Raw genomic sequence first — 24019 nt, 5'->3', positions numbered from 1 at the left:
TTCCTCAGACGACTTCTAATTATCCTTCTACATTTTTGGCCTCCCATATGTAAACAGCTGCTGTCAGTCGGGGCCGCCCCACTCCTACCGTGAGTGTGGGGATCAGCGTGAGGCGCCGCCATCTGAGCGGACACGAGTATCTGAGAAGCACGGATCACTGCCACAGACCGTACCTCGTACTGTAAAGGGCTGCGCCAAAGGCACAGCGGAGGGAGGGCCGGGAAGCACAACTCGGCAGGCGGTACTTGCACAACCCCGCCCCCGGCCCCGGGGCCGCCCCGTCCGGGCCCGGCCGCTCCCGCCCCGCCCTGCCGGCTGTGCCCGCCCCCCGCCGCGTGACCGGGGAGCTTCCGGGGGGAGCGCCGGCGTTGTCGGGGTGTGACTGACTGCGGGGTGCGCCTGTGTGGGAGGGCTGCGCCCGCAACTTTGGCGGGGCGAGGGGCGAGAGCGGCGACACCGTCACCATCCACCATCACCATGTCCGGCAACGGGCTCGCTTACAGCGAGCAGGGGGGAGAGGCGGCGCCCGAGCTGGCGCAGGAAGCGGCGCCCACCGTGACCCCTTCGGCTCCCGCGGCCTTCGGGCTCTTTAGCAGCGACACCAAGAAGTAAGGGAGGGAGAGGGCTCGGTGCGGGCGCTGGGTGGACGATCCCGTGGGTGCTCGGGCGGTGCTGGGCTGGCGGGCCATCCCACGGGCAGGGGCAGCTCCGGGGGCCTCCCACTTCCCCCCCCTCGTGACTCCGCGGAAAAGTTCGCTTGCTTACGTTTAAGGTGTGCAAGTGGGAGTGGGTTAGCTGTAAAGTTTTTCAGTTGGTTTGTTTGAAATACTGCTTATCGTTTTCCCTCTGTTTCGACAGCTAACCACGCTGGAATTATCTTAATTTTGCCTTCAAATGTATTTATATATATTTATATATATAAAAGTGCTTGTAAAAAAAGTATTTGTGGAGGCTGTAGTTGGAAATGTAGTTGTTCAGGGCGACGTGGCCAGCTCGAAGTGGGTGTTAACAGTGCTAACAGTATCTTGGTCAGAAGTCAAAATGAGGAAATGGAGAAGGGGAAAAAAGGCCCCAACCAAGTGCACTGGCACAGAGAGCTTTCAGCTTCTTCAAGAAAAAGTGGATTGGAGAGGAAGAGTGTCCAAATGAAGGGATCAAAAGGTTTGCTAAGCTGCAATTGGACAATTGCAACAAATTGGAAATCTATTCCAAGAGCAACCAATAAAAAGCACCATAAACTAAGGTCTCATGTACATTAGAAAATCAATTGCTACTTCTTCAGTTTGATTGTTTTGCACAAAGAGAACATTCATGCTCTAGAAACCTCGACTGATGTATTTATTTGTGTGCCACACCAAAGTAAATCACAACAACATGAAGCTGCTGTCACTCTGATGCTTAGCTCTGTGAATCAGCAGCTGATGGGCCTTCTCAGTTTGCTAGATGAATCGCATTTCTTCTACCCCTTCTATTCCACTAAATTCTTTGCTTTTTCATTCTGTTCCAATTGATTTTTTTCAATGCTCTAGCATAGATGCCCCTCTGTGAATCAGCTGTAGCTTATCTATGTTGTTTGCACCTTCCTTTTCTTGTCCCCTTCCACAGAAACAACTCTGCACTTCATTTCTTAATCATCATTTTGTGATGTTCTTTTTTCCACAGAGGGGGGTACCCCAATCATTGGTCATGGTCATAATTCTCTACATAACTCATAAACTTCAGACTGTTTTGCAGATTGTTTTGCAAGTGAAGTATAGCTCCCTGTTTTATTAGATGCGGAAGCTGTAGTGACTAATTCTACCCAAGGCTCCCCAGTGATCATGGGGAAATACAGCTCTGGGGTCCTGAGATATTTTGTACGTGTGTATGTGTATGACTGTCCTTCAGTATGGAAGAAACAGAATAGCTTGTGATATGTGTGAATGTCTTATTAATTAATTGCTCCCCCAGACTTTCTCTGACACTTACAGGAACAGGGAGAATGTCTGTCTTCTAAAGGAATTACTTGAGAGGACAGCAGGCATTGATCTCAGTGGTCTTTTGTAGCTGACAAAAAAAATTCTTGCTGAAATAGGAAGTTATCCATGACTCAGACTTGTGTTGTTAAGCTCTGAGTATGGATTGGGTAGCTGAGGAACAGACACTGTGCAGAGAAGATGATGAAATTTGTGTGATGTGAAAAAGCCACTGGACTGCAATTGAGGGTTACTATTAGAAAAGCAGACGATGTTGCACTCTGGAAAATGCAGTAATAATTCATCAAGCATATAGGTTATATTTTAATAGTTCACTCTAGTAATAGCCCAAAACTTGATGAAAAAACAATACAAGGACGTACAGAGCAGTCCTAGATTTGTCCCTCCCTCTTGCACATGAAAGTGTGGGGATAATGGAATATTCCAGTGGTGAAAAGTAATTACTGTTAGGGCTTTTCAGAGGTTGTTTGCTGATCTCTCTTGATTGTCATTCATTACTGCTGATATGCTTATATCTGATGTCATTGTGGTGTTTCAGTGCTTTTTTTGTTGCTGTGGAAGCGGGAATTCTTCCTTAGACCTACTGATGATACAAGAAGTACTCCTCAGCAAAGGGGCACATATGTAATATATGGCCCTAAACATTGCTGCAGTGACAGTTGGATCAGACGCTTGCGCTTGGCTGTTGGAGTTAATTGTAACAATATCATGCAGTTAATGTATAAATATCAAGACACTACTGTAAACCCTTTCTTTAAAAAAATTCCAAACTCTTCTGTTTGTGTGTCTGTCTTCTACTGTTTGCCATGAAGAGGAAGTAAGCCACAGTGCTTCTGAAATAAACAAATTGTATATTAGGATAAGTTGCTTTTGATCTTGCAGCAGGGCCTATGACAAGTTGCACAGAGGCACAAATAAGTATTAGTAGACTTAAAGATGAAATCTGAAGTTGACCTAATATACATCATTTGTCCTGTTTTGTTTTTCACATTTCAGTAGAAATACTCAGCTGAAATCGTTATCATGTCCCATATGTTTGAAAAAAGGAGAAAAAGGGTCAGATTTTGGCAACCAGAATAATGGAAACAGTCTGCAGACAAGTGCAGACTGTTTTTGCCCATAACAGGAGTTTTCAGCAGAAAATTTGTAAGAGCCAATGGGTAATATAAGTCTTATGGATAAGCTGAATACAGCCTGTGGGCCTCGAGCTATTTCTCCATGTTCTTGATAGATGGAATCCATGCAATAAGCACTGGAAGACTCTCAAAATAATCTGTATAGTGTAGAGAGGTACCATGTGATGCACATCATCTGAGATAATAGAATATTGTTATAGTTACATTATTCATTTTACATTATTATTGCTCTATATGGAGGAGTAAAAACTCTAACTACTTTCCAACTTCTAAGAGTAACTGGAGAGCTAATTAGTACACAGAATCCCCGTTAATTGCTTATATTAGGGTGCAGCTATTACTACTTACAGTTAATTGCAGGTGGACAGAGGATTTTCATCTATATTAATTGCATTTTAAACAAAATTTACCTGCATATAAAACTGAAGTATAATAATGTTTGGTTCTTGGAAATAGTACAGTTTCAGCAATAAAACTAGCTATTGCTTTTTCTGAATAAAATGTTAAAACTTAGAGGTAAACCACAGGAGTAATGTCATTAGATATCAATTGATAAGTACAGTATTGAAGCAGATGGCAAAATTTATAACACACATTTTCAACTTTACTGATTTGCATCTTTAAACTGTATTCCTGCCAAGCAAAATACATTTGTAATTTATTAGACTTTTTTTTTTTTTTGCAAATCTGGCTTATGTGTTTTGTTGAGCCATTCATCAGAAAACTCATCAGGGCTGCAAAGCCTTTTTTTTTTTTTTTTTGCAGAGATTTTGTAAGCGTGTTTTGCAGAGAGCTGAAGGTGGTGATTTCATTAAGATACTCATTGCCCAATTCTCTGTGCGGAAGACTTTTCCAGACTCATTGGAGCTAAAAGCTTGCTTTCAACTTTCAGAACTTTTCAACTTTCAACCTGCCAGAGGTGTTCTTGGAGTCTTAAATTGATCTAGTTTTGTCTTGGCATATTCTGTTCAACCAGTCATGGAGAGATTGTACATGGATTGCCATTTGTGAAATTCTTGGAGGACACTCCAGCTCTAATATTCAAACTCGATGCATCCACTATCTCATTGGCACAACTACTTTCCTTTCCCATCTGTTAAAATGGCCCTGTGCCCACTGATGTGGCGATATGCCAGTTTCGGTAGGATGTACAGCCCAGCAAAGCTGAATGGTTTGGATGAACTCATGAGTCTACAAGATAAAATCTGAACCTTCTAGTCAGTACCAGGATAGGAACTAAGTGCAGTGTACAAACGTGGGCAATACTATTGCAGAGCACTTTTCCAGCTGAAATCTGTCAGATCTGATGGGAAGTGACACAGAGTGAATATATGCTTATTGCCATGCACTTGGCACATATGAGGATGCAACAATGAGCTGTTGATTTGCTATGGTAGTCCGTAATGTAGTCATTACATTTTTGAGGCTTTTTTATTTTCTCAGGCAAGTTTTATAGTTTAAGGTCTTCACTGTGGTTTCTGCATATTTATTGCATTGTCATATATTTGCTTTAGATGCTTGCTTTGATCTGCATCCTGAGTGGTATTAAATACACATTTTTATAACTGCTATAAGGCTGATGCTTGCAAGAAATTCCACTTTTTCTTAGTTCTGCTTTTTGAAGGCTATCCTTGTCTGTGCCACCCTTTGGTAGTTTTGTTTCTGGAAGGAAACCAGAATTCTTTTGGCATCCTGCCAGAAGATGAACAGCATTGTAGTGCTCTTTAACAGGGTTTCTGAAATGTCATGTACTTCTATGTAAATATACTAACACTGGTTCTGTCAGTGACAACACCAGCTTTGTGGTGGTATCTTTAAAAGAAACCTTTTCCCACCAATTTTGGGAAAGCTGGAAACGCTAAGAGTTGGACTCGATGATCTTGTGGGTCCCTTCCAACTCAGAATATTCTGTGATACTTCTTCTCACTTCCCTATAATCTCTTTACAACTACCCAATGCTGCAAAGTGATCTACAAATGTCTACAAACGCTGATCACTTGCCTCAAGACATGCTGTAAGTTGACACAACCACTTAAGTGGCGGCACCACCTCAGATTCTCAGCCTTCAGGAAACTGATATCTTCCACCAAGGAAGATTTCTCTCTAGCAGAAGTTTCCTTGCAGTGTCAATGGTGTGGGCACTATCAGAAGAAATCGTAGGCAGTGGAATTACAAGATTGGTACTTTTCATCCTTTCAGACAGCCTTTCTTGTTTCTGGGTGAAGTAGTGTCTATTACTACTCTACTGACAATAGATAATCTTAGACTAAATTGCAACCAGATCCAGAAAGGATTTCAAACTGCTTTGTCATACTAGCTGCCATCTGGTTAGAGCATTTGAAATGTAGGTAGTTTACATCTCTGCATTGACGGTGGTGATAGCAGCAACTTGCAGGTGTTCATGCACTGAGCTGCTGAAGCACTGTTCGAGTACTACAGGTTCGCAGCAGAAAACCGGGAAGATGCTTTACTCAGGTTTTAACTTTACACTTTTCTATCTGTTTCCTCTCTCAGAAAGATGAGACTATACTTAAACCATCCAGATTGCAAGTACTTTGAGCAACTAGTGGCAAAGCAATAATTAAATGAATTAAATTTTGTTGCTGCTCATACCATAATTGGTCTTGTTCTCTGTGACTCTCAGCCTTAGAGGATACTATAGTTATCCTGGTTTTCCTCACATCTCTGCAGGCTATCCTTTAAACTATCAAGTTTGCTTTTTGGGTAGTGTGTTTCTTTTTCAGATTGAAAAATTAGGAGTGACTGAAAGCAAATAAATTACTTCTTATCTCAATATCTCTTTAAACCATAGAACAACTACACTTGTAGCCATATGACTTGGGTCTTCCTTGAAGTAATCGTTGAATACTGTGTTGTGAATTAGCAATAAATACAGTGCTATAATGGAAGAGGATGGCAATACTTAACAGCACCACAAGATGTCATTCAAACAGTTTGTGGTGTAGACTGAAACTCAGCGAAACTCGGGTTTCTTAATTTCCTGCTAGAGGAAAACTCCCAATGAACAGCAAAAGTAAACTCACATGGTAGCATGTATTTCCTGCCAATTTAGCTTCCAAGTTTTATGGCTCTGAAATCAATTTGTAGTTCCTCTTTAAATGTTAAACTCATTTAGAGTTTACGCAATAGCATGTCCTAAAATAAGCCAATTTATTTTGAGGATTTTGCAGTGCCAGTAAAATGTAAGAAAAAAATATATTTTTTTAAAATTTTGTGGGGAAACATGGGACTTCATTAGTACTACACAGGACTTCATTACTACTCAGGTGACAGGGCAAAAGGTTAAGCTGCTCTCTCAGTGTGGATTTTCTGCTTCAAACCTGGTAACATTCACAGTATTTTATTTTGAACTTTTCATTGGAACGTTTTGCTGTGCTGAAGGCAAAAAAAAAAATCTTAATATGCTTTGGTTAAAAGCATGTCCTCTCAACTGAAGTCTCCTAAAGTCTTTGAACACAAGAACAGTGCAATTGATACTGTGTAACTGAAAGTATGCAGCGGATGGAAAATGTAAAACAAGAAATGCATTGTTAAAGTTCAACTGAGTGGCACTTTTGTAACTTCTGTTCTATAACAGCTTATGCCATAATACCAAGAAGCTCGCTTCCTCCCCTGTGGTGGATTTGTTTGCCATTTCCTGTATCTTTTCTTCCAATGCTGTCCTTATATATGAAAACCCTTTGTCTCACCATGGGTTTACTTGTTTAAAATTCATTCTTCTTTTGTAGAGTTGATTAAAACTGTTCCCAAGGTTTCTGTTGCATTACTGACTGGGCTTCAGTTTCAGTTTTGATACTCATGAACCTTCTGCTTATTTACAAAGAAAGCTTTATGATTAGTGGGTGACTTCTTTAAGTGACTGGGTACATTGGAACTGTAGCAAAACCTTTTATGGGTTTCATCTTACAATGTTCCTCAATGTTCCTAAAAAAGAATAGAAAATAAAACAAATGTATATTTTTCCAGAGTGGAGCAAGTGTTGTCTTAACAAGAATTGTTCAGAATTTGTAGATGCAGTGGCAAATGACATGCCACAGGTTATGGATTAATATTTTAGTATGATTAAAAGTTTGTCATAGTTCCTAGGAGAAGACAAAGTAATTGAGGGGCTCAGATTTATTGCTGCCAAATGTGTGTAAACCTCAGTGATGTGTAGTTATGCCTACCCTTTTTTTGTTTGTTTGTTTGTTTTTTTCTGTGAAAGTGGGTAATGTTGCTCAATGGAATCTGTAATCCTTGTCTTAACCTGAGCAAGACAGCAGTTTTAGTGACCAAGTGTGTGCTGACAATAGTATGGCATATTCAGAGTTCATCTCTAGTTCTGTTTACCATAATCAACATAGAGAGTTACGTGGTCGAGGTGCTTTCTGGCATAACAGGCTGTTAAAGCTGTTTGGCAGTATAATCTTATGAATTTCAAGATCCAGGGTGGTTTTTTTTTTATTTTATTTTGTTCTCTGCACTCCACACACTTATCACACCACATCTCCACCCCCTGCACCCCCTCTTATTTTGGTGCATTAGAATAGGGCAGTCCTATCATATCCATACCTCTATTGTATCTACAAGTGGTACAAAGGTATTAAGAAAGCAGCATTTTGAGATAGAAGGAGAAAAGTATTATGTATTTTAAATACCACAATCATAAAATATGAAAGCATAGAAGAAAATTAGAAATCATCTTGCTCATGATTCATTGAATTAACATTCAACCAGTGTTTTGAGGAGATCATATTATTCTGGATGTGTTTTGTGATGCCCATCGTGTTGTGTCATTGCAGATCTGCCATATGTGATGCTCGTTATGAGAGAAAGTTAGGTGATGAATTTGCATTTCTAATTTACACTCCTTTAGCTTTCAAATTCTAGTATTGAGGAATACAAGCCTGTGGTGGTAAAGATTACAGACGCAGCTGGGAACTGATTTCTAAATATATTAATAATTGACTCATTACCTTTTGTAGTAGATGCTATACCAATAGTAAAAGATCATATTTCATAGCACTGTTGTATATGAGTATAATATTTCTAATTATAGTCCATAGCAGTGCTTTGAACTTCCAGCGTTTTGGATGGTGGGGCTGCATGATGTTAAGCACTAGATTATGAGTTGGGAACTCAGGGAAATCTCATTGCATTCTTAGATGTGTCATTGGGCAGACAAGTGAGAGTCTTCTTGTTTATCCCTTTTTTGCTCTTGGAAAGTCATTTTCTTTCTTCTTATTGTTAGGGAAAATGGCTCAGAGACTATTTTTACTATAACAGAGGTGGGGTTTTTTTGATGTCTTCTGTCTGGAGCCATTAGTTTCACGCTTTGTATAGCTCTGCATCATTCGTCAACTATCAGATTAGGCTTCTTTAAACCAGGTGTTACTCCTGAAGTAATAAAGCTTATATTTCAATCATCTGTAATATGTACCTAATTCTGTAAGGCTAGAATTACTCTCCAAGTTTTAGCAGGGAGGGGCAAAGGTGTTGATGCAGCTGGAGAGTTGCTTGCATTTTCCTGAACTCCTGGCAAGTGGACATAAGTGATAAAGAAATTATTTATCTAACATTCTGTACTGAAGAATTGTCAGTTCCGAATAATTAATGAGTATATAAACATGAACCGAAGTGTGGTGCTTACGTTTATGCTTTTGGTTTTGAGGGATCTAACTTAAGGATTGAAGTTCCCTTAAATCTTCTTAATGCTGAAAAGATGGAAATATTTTTATACTGTACAATAAACTGTATTAGGAAAGTCTGAAATGCATTTGCTTTTCCCATTGTTCATTGAGGTTGCTGATAAGAGTTGCTTTTGGAGGGAAATGACCTTTGAAATCTGCGAAGGATATTTGTTTCTAGAAGTTAAAACAGCGAGGGAGTGGGTATCCTGTTACATAATAAGATTTTCTTTTTTTTTTTGAGTAGACTTCACTCTTGGAAGGCAAGCTTGATTGAGCACACTGATTTTTGTGTGTGGTTTTTTTTTTTTTTAAAAGAATGGAACAAAATTCCACAATGTTGGGTAAAATAGTTGAGGTGTCTTGCACTATTAAATCTGCTCTTAAGGGGCGAAACTTTGAGGTTACACTGAAACCGTATCTAACTGTAGAAGAAAAAAGGCTTGCTGCTGCTGCTGATCCATGTGGATGTATGGAGCAATATTTTACTCTGTAAGTACCTAATGTTTGGTAATCCTGGATTATAATTTGTCAGAAAATATTTGAAACAACCCTCACAACTCATCAATTTAAGTAATAATTAATTTCCAAATGGATTCATCAAGAACTTGTAATTTAATTTCTCTTTTTTTTTTTCTTTTCCCTACCTGCTGCTTTTCTCTTATGGAAGCAAGGCTGGTTGAAAACAGGTCTTCCTATCTTAGTTTCTCTGGTTTATGTCTTCCCAGTTAACATTTCAAAATGTTGTAATTTGAAATGTATGATATTTTCTATAAGCAGTTAGAAGTACATTTTATCATTATATAGTCCTTTCTTCTGTCTTCACATCTTAAATTCACCTTTTCCATTTTTCTTCATGTTTGTTACATTCTGGGAGAAAATCTTCAGCAGCTACTTGGATCTTGTTTTGTATAACTTCCTCTGTTTTTGCTACTTGATCCTGAAGTTCAAATTATTTTTTTCACATTTTCTGCTTTGTTGACGTATTCTTATTTTTTCGTGTTAATTAATATTCTGTCTTCTGTTGGTTAACGATTCTCTTGCTTCTCATGTTAATTACTCCACTTGCTCAGCCTTTCTTTTCCATTGGGTCGGTGGATTTTTTGAGTTGGTGGACCATAGTCATAATCTCCCACTGCAGAATTACCTTTTACCGAGTTGGAGCTGATTCAGCACTGTTGCTGAGTTGTCTTTATTAGTTTCTTCTTTATCTTGGGGGTTCTACCAAATGTCCTTGTGAACCATAAATTCTACATTCTTTGTGTCCACTGTCAGTGGTACATCCTTCTTCCCAAGCTTTGTTAAACTCCCGCTAGGTCTGAGATAATTGAAACATGTTGAGCCCTTAACAAGGCAATTCTACTGACAAGTAATTTGTCTTTTTAACACCTAGATGTAACGTAAAGCTGGCTTGTTAGTTGCTATCTTTTTCATGGATTAAATCTCCTTTCTCATTTATTAATCTTGAAAGTATACAGAGATCAAACATCAAAGAACATCCTTTCTTAAGAAAATTTTTATGTATTCCATTGTTTGCAACAGCAGTAGGAAGCTGGAGCATAGGATAAGAAACAACTTTGTAAATCAAGTCCAGACTTTTGCTACATAACTTTGATAACCGTGTCATACAGATTCTTCCACAGGTAAGGATTAAGACTTAAACAGAAAGAATTAGGGGTCTCCGAATTTCTGTAGCCAGCTACAGCAAAGTCTCAGGCAAGGTACTTCAAGCTAACCTAAAAGAACTGAGACTTACTTGGTATCCTATACCAAGGTGGATAGGAATGGTCAGCAAAATAAGCTATTTCTGTGGCCAAGAATAAAGAGAGCTTGGTAGGAAATAATGTTGATTGGGGTTTTTTTTCCATCTGGTTGTGGTTCTTAATTTTGTGGATGTATACTGAAACGTGGGCAATGTGGATTTCTCATGGAGGGCACAAAATAGATGCAGTATTGGCTTTGAAAAGATGAGGAGATCTCCACTGGAGTCTGGAGTCACTCTGTTCCTTACAAGTAGGAAAAATGTTCTATAAGGATTTATAAAGGAATGGATGACAACATTTGGTCTCATTGTAACTAACTATGGCTTTGACTTAAACCTCTTTTCTTCGCTGTCTGAAATTCTAAGGGCAGTGATAAATCCGAATATATTTAGGTTTTGCATTCACTTTTGAAATCTTGTCTGGATATATTGGGTTTGGCTGAGTGGAGTTACTTTACCCCATAGCAGCCTTCATCATGCTGTGCTTTCTTTTGGTAGTTGATGACACACCAGTGTTTTGGCTACTGCTGAGCATTGCTCACACAGTAGTCAAGATGTCTCTCCAATATCCCTCTTCACTGGTTGCCTGGAGGTGGGCAAGATCTTGGAAGGATGCATAGCCAGGACTGCTGACCCTGACTGACAAAAGGAATAATCCATACTGTATGGTGAATGTTCATCAATAAAAGCTAAGGAGAAGGGGGTGGGCATTCATTATTATGATTGTCTCCTGAAGCACCTGCTATGTATACTAAAGCCCCGCTTCCTGAGAGGTGGCTGGGCATTGCTTGTGGATCTGAAAGAGAGAATAAATCTCTTTTTTCCTTTGCTTCTACATGCAGTCTTTTCTTTTGCTTTATTAAACTGTCATTATCTTGACACATGAGTTTTTTTCCATCTTGTTTTCTCACCTTCATCTTGCTTGAGGAGGGTAGTAATGGAGTGGCTTGGTGGACCCCTGGTGTCCAGCCGAGGTCTACCCGAGGTGCCAGGCCCTTCAATGTGTGAAAGCTCACAGGGTTTGGAAAGCTTTTGGAGTTCTTTGGAGTATTGCAGGCGTCTCTTCTTGAGCCATTGTTTGCTTCATATTTTTTTAGTACTTAATCCAGACACTACAAAAGGCTGTTTGTTCAAAGAATTCTTTTTGTAAACTTTCGCTGTCTATAAATGCAGTTAGACTGTGATCTGTTTGCATCTAAAATGCCAAGCAGGGTGAGGTTTCTTACTAGTGGCAGCTAATGAGGAGATGTATCTACAAGAGAGCATCCTTATTGACTTGATATTTTTCTGTGAGAATTTTATTTCACCTGTAAAACGTACTTGGACAATATATGTCTGATCATCGGGCTATCTTAATCATATGGCTTGTAGCATAGACATACTGCAGATCTGAGGCTTTTAATCCTGATGACAGGGAATGGCATTTTACAACCCAGAAAAGCAGATGAAAGGTTATATGTGTGATTTTTAGTGAAATTCAAAGCATACTGAAGTCTACTATTGGGCTTTACAGTGACTTATGTTAGCTGATACTACATTTTAACACAAACGTGTCAACCTTTGGGTATTGCATCTGGCCCTCACTGGGGAAAAAGGGAGAAGGGAATGAGTTGAGTTGGTTTAAACTAAGCTCTTCTGTCTCAAGACCTCAACTGGATTCCAGTCAAGGTTGAGCATACAGCTGATTGAAGTTGTGTGATATTACATTATTGTTAGAATCTGATAGATTCTTTTGCTAAACACTTCATTGTACCTGGCCAGCATGTTAGTAAATACAATTTAAAAGTGGACAAGAAGGGGCAGTGGTTCAACTTAAGTTGCTGAATTGATGCGAGAATATAAAAATGGTATTCTGGTTTTATTCTTTATTTTTTCTAATTGATGCTTTACTCTTCCTACCGTAGAAATGAAGACCTAAAACAAATGTTGGAAAGCAGTAAAGATTCTGCAAAACTGGATGCTATGAAGAGGATTGTTGGGGTATGTGATTTTTTTATTATTATTTTTATTTCTTGGATGGGAATAATGTTTTCACTGTACAGATCCTGTACAACATTAGCATTTGAATCTCTAAGTGATGTTTAAAAGTTGTGGTAATGAAATGATGAAATCCTTAATTTGGAATTTTGTGTAGAAATTCCTATATCAGGATATATACTGTCATGTACTTTTAAAATAGTCATGTAACAGTGCCAATATGCCTGTAAATAATTACTTTCAGTGAGACCTTGAATAGGAAATGGTTCCTTGAGAGAAGCTTCAAAATCAGCAGACTGGAATCAGCAGAAATTTGCAGGAAAAATGACAAATTGCATTTACTATTTTTATTTTATTAGATTAAATAAAGATTTTCTTTTTTTAATTGAGCACGATGCTTATATAGTTGACTAAGTATTTCAGGCAAACTGTGCACCTATAGAGGTGATTAAATGACAAGGTAACCCACCTAGCCAATCAAGGGAAGCCACTTGGTGTACTGTTTTTGGATTTCAGTAAAGATTTTGGTACTGTCACTCACAGGATCCTTCTGGACAAAATATCCAGCACACAGCTGGATAAACACATGATGTGGTGGGTGAGCAATTGGCTCATGAGTTGAACACAGAGGGTAATAGTGAATGGGGTGACATCAGACTGGTGACCTGTCACTAGTGGGCTTCCACAGGGCTCTATCTTGGGCCCTGTGCTCTTCAACATCTTCATAAATGACTTGGACACAGGAATGGAAGGGACACTAAGCAAGTTTGCAGATGACACAAAACTGGGAGGAACTGTTGACTCCCTCAAGGACAGGGAGACCCTGCAGAGGGGACCTCAATAAATCAAAGAACTGGGCAATCACCATATGAAGTTCAACAAGGGAAAGTGCCACATTCTGCACGTGGGATGGGACAACCCTGGATGAGCATACAGACTGGGGAATGAGATGCTGGAAATCAGTGCCACAGAAAGGGACCTGGGAGTCCTGGTCAATGGCAAGTTGAATGTGAGTCAGCAGTGCCCTGGCAGCCAGGAGGGCCAACCGTATCCTGGGGGGCATCAGGCAAAGCATCGCCAGCCAGCTGAGGGAGGGGATTGTCTCACTATGCTCTGCACTGGGGCGGCTTCACCTTGAATATTGTGTGCAGTTTTGGGCACCACAATATAAGAAGGATATAAAACTGTTAGAGAGTATCCAGAGGAGGGCAATGAAGAGTGTGAAAGGCCTTGAGAGGAAGCTGTGTGAGGAGCAGCTGAGGTCACTTGTTCTGTTCAGCCTGGAGAAGAGGAGACTGAGAGGAGACCTCATCGCAGTCTACAACTTCCTTGTGAGAGGAAGAGGAGGGACAGGCACTGATCTCTTCTCTGTGGTGACCAGTGCCGGGACCAGGGAGTGGCCTGAAGTTGTGTCAGGGAGGTTTAGGTTGGTTATTAGAAAGAGGTTCTTCACCCAGGGGATGACTGGGCACTGAAATGGGCTCCCCAGGGCAGTGGGGGTCACAGCACCAAGCCTGAGTTCAGGAAGCATTTGGACAATACTCTCAGGCACGTGGTGCGACTCTTGGGGATGGTCCTGTACAGGGCCAGGAGGGCCCTGTATGATAATTCTTGTAGGTCCCTTCCAACTCAGCATATCCTGTGATTCTGTGAAATAATGTTTAACGCCGTTGTGTGTTTAAACCCTAAAAACTGAACATGAAGTTGATAGTTCCCTTTATTTCTTCTTAAAATTATTGGAAGAATGTGCTATGGAAAACTGTTCAGTGTCCATTTGACTTGGTTTCAGTCTCCTTTGGGCGTGCTTTTTTGTTTTCCTTGGTTTTTACATCCTTAATCTTATCCGAGTACATACCAAAGTGAATAGGTACAGTTTGTATAATGTGATTGTGTTCTTTCCACAGACTCTAGAGCTGGCAGTTTCTCCCTTCGTTACCCTTTAGTGATGAAAGTTTTACTTAAGCTGTTTGTCTTTTTTGCCATTGATCCGAGTCCTGCCAGAGACGTTATTACCCATGAGATCTGGGTAACTATCAACTGCTATTTCATGATGTCATTCTTTGTTTGGTGGAAGGTTTGTTAATTCATCTTCTCTGGTATGATGTGGGATTACTCAGGTTTTGATCAGTGAGAGTCTGGCATATAGAAGTGCTGTTGCAAAAAAACATGGCATTTAGAAGTGTCATGGTTTCAAGCTATGGTAACTTACATTCTTTGTCCTTCCCTCAGAAAAGCTATTATTCTGGCTATTACTGTGGGCAGGAGGGTTGGGGAAAGTTGCGTGTTGCTCCCTTGGTTTTCTTTTTCAAAAAGTTGCCAGATCTTTATCTGTTTTTAGAAGCAGTTGCAACTGAATGTATGTATGTATGTATGTGGGGGGAATTAGAAACCATTAAATTGAATCAGATTTAAATTATAAACCAAGGTTTTACTAGATTGATTTTTTTTTTCTGCTACAAACAATCCTATCACTGTAAATAAGTGTGCAATGAGCAAATGCAGTCATTATAAATATCTGCTGCTGCTGCATATTCAAAAGAGTTCTTAACTGTTTATTTAATTTTATGGAAGTGTATGATGCCATGACCTGGAGACATGTGGTTAGCACTGATAGCTGTGGTCCTTGATGGTCTTAGGCTGAAGTGATCAGGCTCAAGAAGTCTTCAGCAAGGGAAGGCAGAACTAATTGGACACATTCTTTCTTCTACTCCCCTGTTTTCTGATTCTGACAATTCTCCCCAGTTTCCAGTTCTAGATTTTTGTCCTGTTTTAGGTTTGTGATCCTTGGTTTTTGTGCCTGTGCAATGGAGGAAGAGCACTGCTTTCCCAAATGACAGCAGGCACCTTCTGTTTCTTGGATATTTTTCCTCTTCTCAACTACTGCTTCTTAAAGCAGTAACAGCCTTTTGGCTTGTAAGCTAAACTTGACGGCAAGTGAGTTGTTTGAATTACTGCATTCTCTCTTTTCAGTTCCTTCCGTATCTTCAAAGTGTTTGCTGTTTTCCTGTGCTGTGTTTAAACTATGTTTCATACCACACATCTGGTACCAACCTCTGGTTGACATAACAAACTCAAGCAATGAGCTTCACAGGCGAGGACTGGGACGTTGCACAATTGCCATGAGGTCTTGTAACAGTGGTGATAATGTTCTTGCAGAGCACAAAGGTGCTTATATGCCTGCATATAGAGAGGGGCTTATATCTCTCAGGAATGAGATGTGTTTCCAGAAATGCTTCCTCAATCTTTATTATTAGAGGAAAAAAGGAACTCTGTTGTCAGAGTATTGTTTAAAGTGTCTCACTGAAATGCTCTTTTCACTAGTTTTAGATAGGGGAAAAAGCTATGCATACAGCATCCACAACTTCTCTGGGCAACCTGTTCCAGTGCCTCAGCACCCTCACAGTAAAGAATTTTTTCCTAACATCTAATCTAAAGCTACCCTCTGTCAGCTTAAAGGTATTACCCCTTGTCCTATCACTACATGCCCTTGTAGAAGTCCCTCTCCAGCCCTCTCATAGGGCCGTTTAGGTACTGGAAGGTGCTATAGGGTTTCCTCAGAGCCTTCTCTTCTCCAGGCTGAACAACCCCAACTCTCTCAGCCTGTCCTCATAGGAGGAATGCTTGATAAACAGTCCCTGTCCATGGAAGAGGGGTTAGTCTCTAAGGTCTCTTCCACCTTAAACCGTTCTATGACTCTATAATTCTATGATACTAATAGTTTTCTTAGTCTTTTAGTAGATTTCAAGAGGCTGAACCTTCATATAGGTGTGATAGAGAAGTACAAGGAGAACACTACTTATGGCATCCTTTGCTGCTTCTTCCTACTGTCGGGTGGTTTGTGAACTTTCTCCTAGGACAAAGGAGATTTTTTACAAATAAACTGAAATCTGTCTTCCAGAGAGTGACTTTTAACAATGTAAATTCAAGCATAGGAGTAGTCCATATTTTTCCACTCCCCTCTTAGACACGAATGTATCTAAGCCTAGTTCAGGTAAGAGACATATGTGTGACTTTCATGATCAATAATTTTATTTTTTTATATTTATTTTTAGTCAGTATGTAATTTTTTTGTTTCTTCCTTAAATGCTTGCTATAAAATAAATGCAATCTTTGAATGAGTATGAGCAATACTGCTGGGTTAGAAATAAATTTGAAGAGTATACATTTTATACTCTATGCATGAAAACACAATAGCTGATATTTGTTTTAAAACATACACAGATATTACAACAACGAAGATGTTCTCAGTACCATATCTTGAAGCCTATCTGAATTTCTCATCTGGGAAAATACTCTGTGGAATTTCACTCCAGAAGATTTCAGAGCATTAATTTAGAAAACAGTCACATACCTGATTTTCCTCAAAGAGTATCATCCATATATGTGTCTCTCACATAGAAAAAAAAAAGTTTAATACACTCTGGCATTACGTAGCACATTCTAGAATGAAAGTTTTTGTGCAGAAACTCCAGGTATATAAGACAACACAACTGGAGAATCTCTAGGCATAGCAACCAAAATGACATGATAGACCTTGGTCTTGGAAGGAACCATTATGTTCTTTCAGGTTAATGATCCATGAGCTAAGGAGGATTTATGCTAATTGTTATACAATAATGACTCAAAATACACTCTTTTAAAAGACCCTAAATACATATTTACGTGGTACGCTGGAGCTATTATGGTTGATCAGTTAAATAATCCAAGTAATGCATGGAGTCATACTGTTAGAGCCTGTCAGGGAAGTCTAAGGATCATCTCAGTTTTTGAGTAACATAACTTCCGTTGCATCAAGATAAGATGATATTATTCTATTCTGTTGTACATCTCTGCAGTGCATCTTGGTGCTGAGTTCTGTGTGGTCATTTTGAATTTGACATTTATTATGAAGACCCCTCAGTCCTAACAGCAGTGGTTTATTTTAGATTCTTAGATTAAAAACCCTTGAAACTCATACAGTATTCTTGCTTTTTAGTTTGTCACTTTTTGTGACTTTTAATACAGCTGCAAGAAATAGTTCAAGATGTTAAATTTAAACATCATGCTGGATAGCTGCTCTTAAACCCTTTTGAAAGACTGACTAATAGCCTGAACTACAGCTGCCTTTTTTCTTCTTCCGTCATCTTTCTTCTGAGCTTCTGTGAATATACAGTTTCTCAGGTATTGCCTGGTTTTGTGTGTTATTGCTTTTGTTGCGTAAGATCCTAATTCTTTATGCTTTTGATGTGTTTTATCAACAAAGTACACAAACAGACCTGTGAGTTAAGAATATGAAGTTTAATCAGCTATATAATGTTGAATAATGGTCAAAGTGTAAGATGGTTATGTACAGGAGTAACTGCAGTTGCAGAGCTCACGTTTCTTTGTTGGATCCCTGTATATTTGTTGTTGCTTATTTGTGTTGGACCCTAGTGGACATCAGTCACAAGTGTTATCCCTTAGGGGTCCGTACGGGGACCAGTACTGTTTAATGTCTTTATTAGTGATGTAGACAGTGGGATTGAGTGCACCCTCACCAGATTTGCAGACAACACCAGGCTGAGTGGTGTGGTTTACATGCCTGAGGGATGGGATGCCATCCAGAGGGACCTGGACAAGCTGGACCCATGGGAAACTTATGTGGACCTCATGGGGTTCAGCAAGACCAAGTACAAGGCCCTGCCCTAGGGTTGTGGCAGACCCCAGTATCAATACAGGTTGGAGGATGAAGGGATTGAGAGCAGCTCTACCAAGAAGGGTTTGGGAGTTCTGGTGAGTGAAATGCTGGTTGTGAGCTGACAGTGTTCACTTATAATAGCCCAGAAAACGTGGCCAGTGAGTCAAGGGAGGTTCTACTCTGCTCTGGTACCAGAGACCTCACCTGAAGAACTGCATCCAACTCTGGGGTTGTTGACACAGGAAAAATGTGTACATGCTGGACCAGATCTGGAGGAGGCCACAGGAATGATCTGAGGGTTGGAGTATGTCACCTAGGAGGACAGGCCAAGAGAGTTGGGGTTGTCCGCCTGGAGAAGAGAAGGCTCCAAGGAGACCTTATAGCACCTTTCAGTACTTAAAAAAGGGCCTATGAGAAAGCTGGAGAGGAACTTTGTAGTAGGACATGTGACTGGACAAGGGGTGATGGTTTAAACTAAAAGGTTGATTTAGATTAGATATAAGGAAAAAGTATTTTACAGCGAGGGTGGTGAAACACTCTAACAGGTTGCCTGGAGAGATGGTGGATGCCCCATCTCTGGAAACATTCAATATCGGATTGGACAGGGCTCTGAGCACCCTGATCTAGTTGAAGATGTCCCCGTTCACTGCAGGGAAGTTGGACTAGGTGACTTGAAAGGTCTCTGTTCTATGATTCTGTATTTGCTTAGTGAGCTTTCTGATTTATCTAATGTTTGACTGGCTGAATCTCATCCTTGGGCAAGACACAGATTCTCAGAGTTATGTTACATCAAGTTACAGTGCTGTTGAATAAATTCCTGAAATCCCAGGGTATGCAGTTTGGACTTAAAAGTACTGCCAGACAGTCTACTGCAATTAGATCTAAGAAGTAAGAACGTTGTACAACTGCAGTGTTCGTACAAGAACTGAAGCTAAACTGGGGTTTTGTTGTTTATGGTCTTTATTGTGACAATTTTATTGTTTATGACATGTCTGGTTTCAGATTTCTCCAAGATCAAACATGAAAACTTCCTTTCAAAAAAAAAAAAAAGAAAAATAGAAGAAAATTAGTGCATTGATCTTACTTTCACTGTGTGGTTTCTGTTTATCCTTTTTTGTTCTCTATAAACACTTTACAGCCTTTTGTGTTTAACTTGCTATGGAAAACAACCTTGCCTTGTTTTTAAAGTGTGATGTCTATTTTTATTTTTATTCTTGGTGCTGTTGCAAACCAAGATTGTTTCAGGGAAAAGGAGCAGGACTGAAACTTGTATAGCTTCTGATGGGTTTTGTTGTGCTTTTTTTTTTTCCCAGCTCCTAAAAGGTAATTCTGCAAGGCTTTTCAGACTAGCAAGATCTCTGTTTCTAGTTATTTTTAAGGCATTAAAAGTTATTTGTCATCCTATGTGTTAAAGTCCAGTTCATTGATTCCATCACCCAAACTTGTAACTAGCCAGCACTCAGAGTTTTTGCTGTATGGATTGTATCACGTATATTCTAATAACCAAAAAATGGGTTTTATCCTCAATTTCATATGTCAGATTTGAGATACAGATCTGAAATAAATCAACAAAACACAAACCATACTCTAATAAATTTTATTATTACATTACTAAGATTTGTCTCTTCCTTCTTTTTTTCAGATGATTGCAAAGGGAAAAAATGCTTCTGAGCTATTTCCTGCTGTTGTGAAGAATGTTGCCAGTAAAAATATTGAGGTATTCCTATAACTCATTAAGCATGCTGTTATGGAAGATCTGATTATGAAAATTTTATCTAATTGTACCAGACTTCAATATAAACCATAAAATCTCTAGCATTTTTAATAGAACTTCTGGGGGTTTATTTCATTATGGTAGAAATTTTATGTGTAAATAAAGGAAACCTATTGGGTGATTTGGAGGGAGGTATAATAACTATTTACATTTTAAAAAAAATTCTTGGTTTCAGAAAGTTTGTGAAATATGTTTGTAATTGAGAAGAGTTATTGTAGTTTATTTGAGGTATGGTGCTTCTTCCAAAGTTTAAGATTGTGCTACATTGTATTTGAAAAAGTATGCTGCAGATTGAAGCTGAGAGGTAAGGGTTGGGTAAAAAAAGTGTGTGTTCTTGCACCTTCATCAGGTGTTAGGCCCACAAAGTAGCTTGCTTCAGTAACTACTCCAGTGAAGAGGTGTCAGAGTTATAGTTGACTTTACAAATGAGATTTGGATAAAAATAGCATCTGTAAATTTGTAGTTTCAGACAAGCATCAGTTTGATGAAAGCAGACTGAACATGCAACATTGAAAAATGTGGTAAACAGTTGTTTGAGGCACTGGGTTTTAAGTCAACTGAATGCATGCATCATTGTTCCGCCCTTTTCTGGAAACGGGAGCTGTAAGTGTGCAAAGATGCTAATTCAGAGTCTTTCAGGAACTTACTGTATTAAAACTATTTTAGAAATGGTAATTGTACTTTTAGTAATAGGCAGTAAAAGGAAGTGAGATAAGGAATCAGACTAGTTAAATATTCTTTTCCTCTTTAATTTGCATTTGTAAGTTATGAGTACTCCAAGTCCAGTTTTAAACAGAGAGACGTTACACCAAAGAGGAATACCTTGAACAGTATTATTCATCTTATGTGCTTTTAACTTTAGTGCTGGAACCACTAGGCCAACAGAGGCAAGATTGCCCAAGCTCCAGGCTTTCAGCCCAACAGTAGTGAGCCCGAGAGTGTATTCCTGGTAGGTGTGCACATACATATAAATCTTGTATATGTATATATACAAAACAAAAATGTATATACAGAAGTAGTCCCATATATTGTCACAGGGTATCCCGGTGAACACAAACAGCACCAGCAGTTTGTCAGTTCAAGATGAATGTCTGCTATGTGTGGATCCATCCACACTGAGTCTGCAAAGTGGCTGGCCCATGGATCTCAGTCACTCCTGTTGCTGGCACATGGATGTATGAGCCTCTGATGCTGCAGCCCTGTTTCATGCCTGTAAACCAGGACTACCCTGGTTTCTCAGTAGCTGCTCCCTCATGGACTCTCCCTTAGACACACAGCTGTGTGCATGAATGGAGCACAGCTGGCCCTGGCCAGAACTCCCCTAGTCCTCTGCTGTCCAAACCCCTGTGGTTATGCCCTTAGAGAGGTACACAGAAAAAGCCTAGATCATGCCCACAGGCCATCTGGTTTCCTTGGTAGCTGGTTGGGACTTTAGTGGTCTGTGCCAGTTCCTTCTGTTGTCTCACCCTTAGATGCGCATACTCAGATTTACCTCCTTCACTTCACCTACCTGCCAGCCACTGCAGCTTGATCCATGTGCACACTTGCATCCGTTCCAGTCACTGGCAGCACAGGGACATGGGCTTGTGCTTGGTTTCACAGACTCTGGTCTCTTCAGTTGCTGACATTTATGGTCATGGGCCCTCTGGCCTGTGGTCCCAGCCGAGATGTAGGCAGCCAGACCCTCCCTTGTTCCAGGTGCTGGCCACCATGGATTTAGAGGTCCCTATGGCTTGGCATCACATTCCAGTTACTGGGGTCACATTTAAGTCCCCTCACTCTGGTCTCTCCAGCTGCTGGTGCCCTCTAGCAGGAGAGGGCACCCTGCATGTCAGCCCTCTAGCTTGTGGCCTGACTATAATTGCTGGCACATACATGCACCTTCATGCTGAATAAAGAGTACTTCACCAAGGAAAATAGATAAAAATGTAATTTAATGAGTAAATGTAATGGACTGTACTAATCATGTAGAAGGGTAGATGTACCAACCAGGGTAGATGTACCCACTGTTCAGATGTGTCCAGCCATCTTATACCTCTGTTTTCCCCAACTTGTTCTTCTCCAGATCAGGTAGATTTCCTCTGCTTCTCTTTCACTTTGGTTCTTCCTCAAAACATCCCATGCTAAGTCTTGTCTAAGATGCTCTTCATCTGTGTCCCATACACCCAGTACACATAAAAGACTTTCAAGTCTGAAAGGTGCTGTGGTGTTTATTGATACTTGATGGTTTTAACATCTGGGCATGGGAGGTGAAGCTTTCCTGAAGTGGTTCTGGGAGGAGTGTGACAAGGTGTCCTTTCTGAGAGTCCTAAATTTAGTTTCCCTGCTACTGCTGTGTCTCTCTCTGTGCTTCTGAGCTGATGGTTCCTGTCATTGGCTTGGGAGAAACCAGAGCGGGGTGTTGCATGCAAACATCCCTCCATCCCCCTTGTCTCCCTGTGCTCCTTTGTGGTGTGAAAACAAGGTCTTGTCACATAACCTAACACTAATTAGCAGAAGCGTTTCACTGTTGATATTTTATGGACCCGTTTTCTTATTTTAAACAAATAGGCAGTTGTATGAAATCACGTATCTTCTTTATGCAAGAAGTGACTGTTAAACTGCAAAGAGATCAGGACATTCATTGAAGCCATTTGACTAATTTCTTTATCAAGTTGAGTTAGATGACAAGTTTAGATCATAATGTAGTGCTATTTAGAGCTGTCTTGTGTCTCAGGAACCTTTATCATGATCCATTTTTAAGATGCTCTTGAAATTATGAGAAATTACTGGGTTAAGTCAGATTCTTAGTACATTGATCATGATACTGTTTTCTGAAACTGTTTTGCCAAATTTCCTAAGAATTCTTACACAAATCTGTACAAATTACTACGATGTAGTAGCAGACAATACATTGGTTTATCTGAGTGATTTTGTATCCAGGTGACTTTCCTGCCCAGAAATGGCTTCTGTTTTTATTTTAAAATCAGGGCTGAATGCTCTGATGCAGGAAAATGGAGATGAAGGAGTAGTATAACATGTTAATTTGTTTTAAGAGAAGCAAAGGGCATCTTATTGTTTACAGAAGTGCCCTATTTTTTTTTATTTTTTTTTGATAAGTACACGCCAACCTCAGCTTGATTAAGTGCATCATGTTGTGCATGGTAAGGATACAAAAAGTGACCTAATAAACAATTGGTGGTATAGAACTAAAATAAGTCTTCATCAATAATTCATGGAGTTTGATGTGCTTATATTGATAAATTAATTAAACAAATCTGCCTGTGTTCCTCAAGCCTAATGTGCTCCTGTTATGATTAGTTTTATAGAACAGAGCATTTTAACATTGAATGAAGGTAAATGGTAAAAGAATAGTGTAGTCACGAAGCTCTGAGTGCTTTCATTTCTAGTCACAAAGTGGTTTCAAGGAAAGGAGGCTTTCTTTGCACACCTGCAGTCATTCAGTGCACAGGCCTCTTGTGGTCAATGTTGATTGCTACTTCTCTATAGTAGAACAACAAATAATTTAGTATGATGTAACCGTCTGTGATTTAATATTATGGTTTTTTGCCAGAATTGGCACAAAGGTACATCTTCTGATACTGACAGTAATTATTAGCACAGCTGTAGTTGAGGGTCTTTCAGAATTTTCCATTATAAACCCCAATAGTCAGTTTACAACTCAAATGTAAAAAAAATGTTTTCACTGCTTCCTGGGCATACAGTGGCCATGAGGGGGTAAAGTGAATTAAATTGAACACCCTCCTCCCCAAAATCATACTCAGATTTTCTTAATCATTGAACATTGCATCCTTTGTAATATGCTTAGGTTGGCGGCATCTTTTGGATGCTTGTAGTCACGCAAAGGTGAATCTAATATCCTTTGTTTTTTTCCAAAACATAGTCAGAAGTGCTCTTTTAATCACATGTAAATAGTGTAAATTACCACACTTCAGCCGGAAGTTATATTCACTTTCAAATGTGTTAAAGTAATTGATACTGAGTTTCAGGGTAAAATAAAATGAACTTGTTGAAATTCTTGGCTATTTCAGTTTAATCTATTTTCTATAAG

At 39.7% G+C, this 24019-nt stretch overlaps 1 protein-coding gene across 3 annotated transcripts in view; it reads left to right on the top strand.

Annotated features, from left to right (window-relative positions):
• The first annotated feature begins 335 nt into the window (after positions 1–335).
• AP3B1 (adaptor related protein complex 3 subunit beta 1) overlaps positions 336–24019 on the top strand; it is a 148811-nt gene continuing 125127 nt past the window's right edge. The window contains exons 1-3 of one of the 3 annotated variants that reach the window (XM_051788095.1): positions 336–608; positions 12466–12541; positions 19837–19911. In XM_051788095.1, the coding sequence (XP_051644055.1) occupies positions 478–608; positions 12466–12541; positions 19837–19911 (282 nt within the window). In that variant the 5' untranslated portion in view covers positions 336–477. Of the gene's footprint in view, positions 609–9092; positions 9292–12465; positions 12542–19836; positions 19912–24019 lie in introns of those variants that run through there. The other 2 variants (XM_051788096.1, XM_051788094.1) reach the window with 2 other exon arrangements.

The sequence above is a fragment of the Manacus candei genome, unplaced genomic scaffold (genome assembly GCF_025592945.1).
Source record: "Manacus candei isolate 608988 ecotype Guabito, Panama unplaced genomic scaffold, ASM2559294v1 h1tg000024l, whole genome shotgun sequence".
NCBI classification, from domain to species: domain Eukaryota; kingdom Metazoa; phylum Chordata; class Aves; order Passeriformes; family Pipridae; genus Manacus; species Manacus candei.
Note: the sequence above shows the minus strand (reverse complement) of the source record. Positions and strands in the feature narration are given on the sequence as shown.